Raw genomic sequence first — 7,661 nt, 5'->3', positions numbered from 1 at the left:
AAAGCTAAAGAACACTGGCCAGGGAGGAAGGAGACCAGAGGTTTAAACGTTAACACTCTTTCATTGGTTACATGTCCTTGTGCAAATCATTTCACCATTTGCTAAAGAGAAGGTTAGACCAGAATGAGCTCTAAAGTAGATTTTCATAGTAAAAATATGTGATTCTATTAAAAAGAAAGAGCACACTTTTTAAAATATGACTAATTTAAGTAATGAGCAACCATATTAAGTGCTTTTTAGCCAATGGAAATTCTAGTGCATTTCTTGTAACATGTAGTCCTTTCTAAAATAGCATTAGAGATTATAATCCAAATCCTCCAGTTAAGAGAATTTAATGGTTTCCCCGCCCCATGGGACCAATGATAAGAGTATGGAACACGATACAGGGAATGGAAAGAATATGCATGCATCTAGGACTAGTGACTGCAAATATGTAACAACCCCTGAACCCAAAGCAACAGGGGAGGGAAAGATAGGTTACCAGAACATGGAAGAGCGAGTCACGTGGAGCAGGTCACCTGAAGAGGACAAGTGACATCATGCGAAGGCAAGAGACAGCCTGACTTGGTCTTGCAGGGAGAAAGCCACGGGAATATCCTGATCTCGTTCTCTTCGTATCCTGCAGGTTTTTGTCTGTGCTCCCTCCCCGTTGGTCAACCTCACTTGGAAGCTTGAGGGTACTGCCTCTATATTCTTCCTACTCTTGGACTCTAGGACTGTAAACAGGTAGATAGTGGCCCTGGAGGAGAAAAATGAAGACATCCAACATAAAAGGGCAGATGAAAAGGTATTAATCATAGCTTCAGAGGATAGGTTGTAATTCATTCTTTAAAAATAAGTTACTGGCTTTGGGACAGTAGTTAAGAAACAAGACATTCTGAAGTATAAGATTCTGGAATTTGTTCTACAATCAACCTTTTTCTGTTTTGCCTCTTGACTTGAACAAATATTGGATCATGACTGATGGTACAAACTTTAGTATTTGCTTTTCATCCATGTAAATAATTTCTCTTTATTTTCCCTGTTCATATCCAAATGGTTTCAGCTACACACTTGGTAGTAAGGTATGATATGCCAAAACTGTCTTGGCTGAGCACTGTGGCTCACTCCTGTAATCCCAACACTTTGAGAGGCTGAACCAAGTGGATCCTTGGGGGCCAGGAGTTCCAGACCAGCCTGGCCAACATGTTGAAACCCTGTCTCTACTAAAAATACAAAAATTTGCCAGGCGTGGTAGTGCGTGCTTATAATCCAGCTATGTGGGATACTGAGGCACAAGAATCACTTGAACCTGGGAGGCACAGGTTGCAGTAAGCCGAGATTGCACCACTGCACTCCAGCCTGGGCAACAGAGTGAGATTCCATCTCAAAACCAAACAAACAAACAAAAAAAAACCCAACTGTCTAATATTGCTGTTTTTGTCAGAGAACTATTTTGTTTTTACAACTGGGCAGATGCCTAAGCACACAACAACAGTACTGCAGGCAAAGAGAGAAAACAGTACACAGTACTACATGGAGAAACACAGGAAGGGTGTATTTTGTTACATATACAATCATTACTTGCAGTTATTTGTGTATACCCTAAGTCGCCTACTGCATATGTAAATTTATGTTTCCAGATGTAATTCATTTGGTCTGCAGGACAAATACATCATTTTTGAGTCTTACATCTCTAAACTCTGTGCTTAACAATATAGATTGTTTGGGATCTATACACAAATCCTATACAGTCTCAGTAGATACCTAATTTTGAGACAGTCGTCTTATCCCCTCCCCACCCCTGCAGTTCTCCATTTAAAGCCCCATCACATTAAGAAAGATAAATCTCATAAGAGTGTGTACAGGAGGTCTTAAAAAGTCCCTCTTTAAGAACTTTCCTATTTCTCTTCAATACGTCAAACTTCTATTTCCAGTGGTCAGTTAGACATCTCCAGCTAGACAGATGCTATATTTTGGATGCATTTCAAATGCAACACAGCTCATTTGGAACTCATTGGATTTTCCCGACTTGCCTCCTCTACAAGTTCAGAGCATCACCATCTGCTTGAGCCATCAATTTAAGTCTCCTAAGCTAGAAACTTGGGAACTGTTCTCAACATTCCATTTTCCTCATCCTTTATATCCACAGTCCTACAAGTTTTATAGGCTCAATTTTCTAGAATACTCTGGAATACATCCTCTCCTCTCCTACTTACCGCCACTAATTTCACCAAAACTGACACAATTGCCTCCTCTGTAAACTTTCTGACAATAAGTTCTCCCCTCATGTCCCTCTTCCTTACTTTTTCCCTAAGGCATCTGTCCAGATTCCTTTTGCTATTATTTCAAATGCATATTTAATTACATCCATCTACTCCTTAAAAGTCTTAGTTTTTCCCTGGGGCCCACAAAAATCATCTGCTTTGAATGCTAATTTTCACACACTACCCTTTTCTATTTAGTCAACCATTCTCTGATTTGCAGTCTCTTCTGACCTGTAAAAAATGCACACTTTTTTGTCTTTGTTTAAGCACTCTTTCCTCTTTGGGCATACTCTGTTTATCTAAATCTTCTCCATAACAACAGTACTAAAATAATTTATTGTGTACTACTAAGGGATAGTATGCAAACCACTTTACAATCATTAGGTTATTTCAAGCACCATTTTACATTGAGGAAATTGAGGATGTAATTTGTACAAGATCACATTTTTAAGCAAGCAGTAAAACTGGGATTATAATTCCAGTCTATCTCAATCCATGAACTGAACATTTAAATGCTGCCTCCTACTACAATGTATCACATAACTCGTGTCAAGTTATACAGTTATCTTTAAGCTTCCAGATCATTCTAGTTCCCCTTTTCTTAATCATTCTAGTTCTCCTCTCATCTCTAATCATGGTTTGCGCCAACATCAGTGTTTAGTACTAAGTTATTCTTTAATATTTTATTTTTGTTAAATCTTATCTCAACTAGATTGTAATTTGTTTTGTGAGAGGTAACTAAAAAAAAATCCTAACGTAACTCCACAAAGCCATAGAATAACGTTATAATAGTAAATAGCATAACCTTATAATAAATAGCTTCGCCTTATTGAGGTAGGTAGTAAGTGTGCTTTAGGTAGATTTGGTTGTTGCAAATGTAATTGTGCTTTTTGCCATCGAAAGTAATGGCAAAACCTCAATGACTTTTGCACCAACCTAAATATCATCTCATTTACATATGTAATAAATACTCAATATTTGCTTTAATTAAAGTAGGGGTAGACAAGTGAATTATATTTAGAGGTTCTAGGTGACTGAAATTTTCACAAGGGCAGAAACCCAAAATATGTATGTGCAGTTAACTTTTTCTGTCTCTCCTGTGTTGGGCCATCTTTTTTTTCTCTTTTTTTTTTGAGATGGAGTCTCACTCTATCGCCCAGGCTGTAGTGCAGTGGCGTGATCTCAGCTCACTGCAGCCTCCGCCTCCCGGGTTCAAGCAATTCTCCTGCCTCAGCCTCCCGAGTAGCTGGGACTACAGGCAACTGCCACCATGCTCAGCTAGTTTTTAAATATTTTTAGTAGAGATGGGGTTTCACCATGTTGGCCAGGCTGGTCTGGAACTCCCGACCTCAAGTGATCCGCCTACCTCGGCCTCCTAAAGCGCTGAGATTACAGGCCTGAGCCACTGCGCCCGGCCTTTCTCTTCTTTTTCATGATATACTACTGGATTTGTCTGTGCTTGTAATTATTTTAGCTGTTTATTACAAAAAAATGGTACTGTACCTTTATGGGAATAATTAGCACCTATCTGAATATTTAAGTTGCCGATTTTGGCAAATATGAAGTCCAAGTTGTCTTGTTTTGTTTACCTTTATATCCTCTCTCCCTTCTTGAGAAGACATATTTTCATTTAAAATAAACCCACTTGGCCGGACGCAGTGGCTCACGCCTGTAATCCCAGCACTTTGGAAGGCCGAGGCGGGTGGATCACGAGGTCAGGAGATCGAGACTATTAGCCGGGCGCGGTGGCGGGCGCCTGTAGTCCCAGCTACCCCAGGGAGGCTGAGGCAGGAGAATGGCGTGAACCCGGGAGGCGGAGCTTGCAGTGAGCCGAGATCGCGCCACTGCACTCCAGCCTGGGCGACAGAGAGAGATTCCGTCTCTAAATACATACATACATACATACATACATAATAAATAAAATAAAATAAACCCACTCACCCCCACCCCGACTCCCCAGCTGTAGCAGGGAAGGATTAAGAAGGCGGGGTGGGGGGATGGGGGAAGCCCTGTTAGGTAGTGCTGCGTTGGGCCCACTTCTGAGGGTTTAATCCTAGTAGGGTCTTTGGAGTTCTTTCTTCGGAGGCGCGTAGCTCTGCATTATTTAAAACTGTTTCCCGCAAACCCGCAATCCCTTAGGCCAAAGGCACCCCTAACGCGGAAGGTCTACGAACGGAAATGTCCGGAGTTAGAGAGCGGCCTTTCGGGCAGCTGCCCCGGCTTCTCCAAGGCCGGAGGGCCGGCTGGGAGCGCTGCAAGCCAGAGAGGGCGATCCCAGCGGGACCCGCGGCCTGAGGATAGGCCTGGAGCTGCCGCCTCCGCCAGGCGACGGGGAAACCCTCGGAAGTGGGTTTCCGCGCGAAAGTAGCATTGCGGCCAGGCGGGAAACGTGTTCGCGAAGCAGGAGGGCCCCCGGGGCCTTTCCCGGGCGACCCGACCCGCCAGGCCGCGTGGCGGGAGCTTTCCTGTTGAGCGCGGTGGAGCGCACACATTTCCTTCAGTTCTTTCTCAGAAGTTTAGGCCGCACCCGCCCGCGCCCCCTTTCCACGATTATACAAGTGCACGCCAGGGTTTCTTATTTTTGGTGTGTTTTTGAGACCAAAGAACCATATCCGCTAAGCCTGAGGAGGCACCCGCCCCCTCAGCTCTGAAACGAGGCCTCAAAACGGCAACCGATGTGGGTAGCCGCGCAATCTTCCGAAACCCAAAGGCTAGAGGGCGTGCCCAGTGGCCAGGTGCAGGCGGTGGGGCACCTAACGGCTTTGGGTAGCCCCGCCCCTCCGACCCGCCCTCTCCGCGCCTGCCCATTTTCGTTCCCTCGGGTCTGTAACCGTCTCCCGGGCCGCTTCCTCTTTAAGGCGGAGCCCGGCGTGGATCTCGCGAGATCCGGCTTGGCGCCGTGACCTCCATGTGGGAGCTCCAGCTCTATAAGTAAACACTCTGCGCGGCGCAGACATGGCCTCTTCCTATCTTTGAGGCGGTGTCTGCGGCAGCGCCTCAGAGTGGTTCAGGTCGTCTCTCCTCAAGTCGGCTAGTCGGGCGCGCGGGCTGAGAGTCGTCGCCGCCTGTCGGGCCCGGCGTCCGGTCGGTCCAGTGGGCGCGCTCGCCCGCCTGCCGCTGAGGGCCCGAGCCGCAGGGAAAGCGGCGCGGGCCGGGCGGGGCGCGGCGCCCAGAGCTCAGGGGGAGACAAAGGGGACCGGTTCCTCTCTAGGCGCCAAGATGTGGATACAGGTTCGCACCATTGATGGCTCCAAGACGTGCACCATTGAGGACGTGTCTCGCAAAGCCACGATTGAGGAGCTGCGCGAGCGGGTGTGGGCGCTGTTCGACGTGCGGCCCGAATGCCAGCGCCTCTTCTACCGGGGCAAGCAGGTGAGGCGCGCCCGCCGCGCCCCTAGCGAGGCTGGGGGCCGGAACAGCTGGGCTCCTCTGGACGCACCGGTCCGAGGGCTCTGTGCGCCGCGCGCGCAGGGCTCACCTGGCTCCGCTGCGGGTGGGCAGCCCCCGCGAGGCGCGGGGTGCGGGGCCCAGTCCCGCCGAATGGTGGGGAGTGGGTCCCTGCCAGCCCCAACTGGAGGTGCGCCGCGCGGGGTCAGAAGTGAGGGCGTCCGGAGCGCAAATATCTCGCCGTTTGTATTTGGTAGGACAGCGGCCGTAGGCACTGGGTGCCCAGGTCCCTCGCTTCCCGCGCTCGGCGGGGCCTGGGGCCCCCAGAGGGCGGGGAGGGCAGAGGGCTCTGGCGGCCATGCCACCGCGCGGGAGACCCGGAGAGCTGGCTCACCCGGCTGAGCGTCCGCCTGGCTTCCGCGGCTCTTCCGCGTCTTCGGCTCTCAAACAGGGGAAACTCGGGCATTGAGTTCTCAAGAATAAGAACCCTAGCTCTGCTTCCTGACTGGGGTACGATTCGCGCAAACTGAAGATTCGAAGGGTTTCCAGAACTTCTGGTCCCTCTCCCTCGCCGCCTTTCCTAGGTTTGGAATGTCTCGAGGGAGGTTAGAGACCTGGGCATGAAGAAACTGTCGGTTTAACCGGGGGCCGGGTTTACGAATGCCCTGTATAAGCCAAGAGTTTTATTCCCGAAGTGAAAAGGAGTATAAGACTGTTTTGCTTTTCTTACTTCTCGCCTTCTAATACTCATCTCGTTCACGCTTTAAGCATAGCACTGCAGCATAGCCAGCGGTGCATACTTGAAGGCTGTCTGTGGGCATCTCTGGTATTTTTATGGTCTGGCCAGTCTAAGTTTTTTTCCTATTCCACAAGTCTCTTATAATCTATATCCCTAGCCACTCAGACCCATCGTATTTTTCTTTGTCTTCATGTTGTTGTTAATACACTAAAAAGTTGGCATCCTGAGTTGATAGACCACAGTTTGGCTCCAATCCTGTGGTTTTAAATAAGTGTAGCTCTTTGATTTGGTAGAAGTAGCCTACAGTTGCAAACTACTTAAAAGGAATATTTTCCTCCCCTTCACAGGCTTAGTTTTCGAAGACTGTCCAGAAATTTCATAGTAACAAATTACACTTTGGGAAGGAGAGAGCTTTTTTTCCCCCTTTCTTTCTCTCTCTAAAATAATGTTATAGCACCTTTGATTTGTGTTTGCAGCCAGTTTTGTATTGACTCCTTAGTGTTTGACTTGTAAAAACAGGTATTTAGTTGTAAGCTTTGCTTTTGAAATAATTGTACACTTGTTAAATACTACATAGATTTGCTTTGCTGTGCCTCAAGTGGCTGATACCGTTTCCTTTTGATCATAAGTGAAAAAGCATGTAATCGTTTGATGCATTTTATTTTCTAGCTGGGGACAAATAGTACATGAATTCCTAGGACACTGGTGATTTCAGCACCAGAGATAGAAATGAAGGATGTTCCTGGGCAACACTCTTAAAATCTTTATTATCAAATATGCTAAAATAATTATCACATATGGGATTGGGTTAAATTCAAGGCAACAAAGTAGACTTTCAGTAAACCAGGAAGCTCATTCCAGATTCCAGGGAAAACTGAGGATAACCGTTGCACTTCCTCTTCCAGGGTCCTAGTGGGTAATTCACTACTTGGGTTTCTTCAGCCCAGTAATAAACCAGTAGGGAAGAGGAATAGACCTTTGGTGCCAGCCATTAACTTGGAAACAGAAAAGGAAGGTCATTGGTACCAGCTGTGTGTTCACTTTCTTATGCGCTGACGAGTAGCTATGGCAAGCAGTGTTATCTTTCGTGGTCTTTGGAGCTCCACAGATGAGGTAGCCAGCCTGTAGCAGGTAGCTACTGGAATGGCATCACAGAAAGTCCCCGTCCTGTAAAATACCATGTCCTCACTGGAAAAAGGTACCCCTACTTCAAAATACTTTACTGCCACGTAGTGAAAAATGTCATAAATTGTAGACAATACATTTATTTTTATTTAAGTGGTACCCAC

The 7,661-nt window shown here is 46.9% G+C and overlaps 1 protein-coding gene across 2 annotated transcripts in view; it reads left to right on the top strand.

The window, feature by feature from the left end:
- Nucleotides 1–5,058: 5,058 nt before the first annotated feature.
- UHRF2 (ubiquitin like with PHD and ring finger domains 2) overlaps nucleotides 5,059–7,661 on the top strand; it is a 93,691-nt gene continuing 91,088 nt past the window's right edge. Inside the window, exon 1 of one of the 2 annotated variants that reach the window (XM_001142916.8) lies at nucleotides 5,059–5,618. In XM_001142916.8, the coding sequence (XP_001142916.3) occupies nucleotides 5,466–5,618 (153 nt within the window). In that variant the 5' untranslated portion in view covers nucleotides 5,059–5,465. The remainder of the gene's footprint in view (nucleotides 5,619–7,661) is intronic. The other variant, XR_010148980.1, reaches the window with a different exon arrangement.

This window comes from Pan troglodytes, chromosome 11, assembly GCF_028858775.2.
Source record: "Pan troglodytes isolate AG18354 chromosome 11, NHGRI_mPanTro3-v2.0_pri, whole genome shotgun sequence".
Classification (NCBI taxonomy): Eukaryota; Metazoa; Chordata; class Mammalia; order Primates; family Hominidae; genus Pan; species Pan troglodytes.
This window is presented reverse-complemented; position numbering and strand designations above follow the sequence as displayed.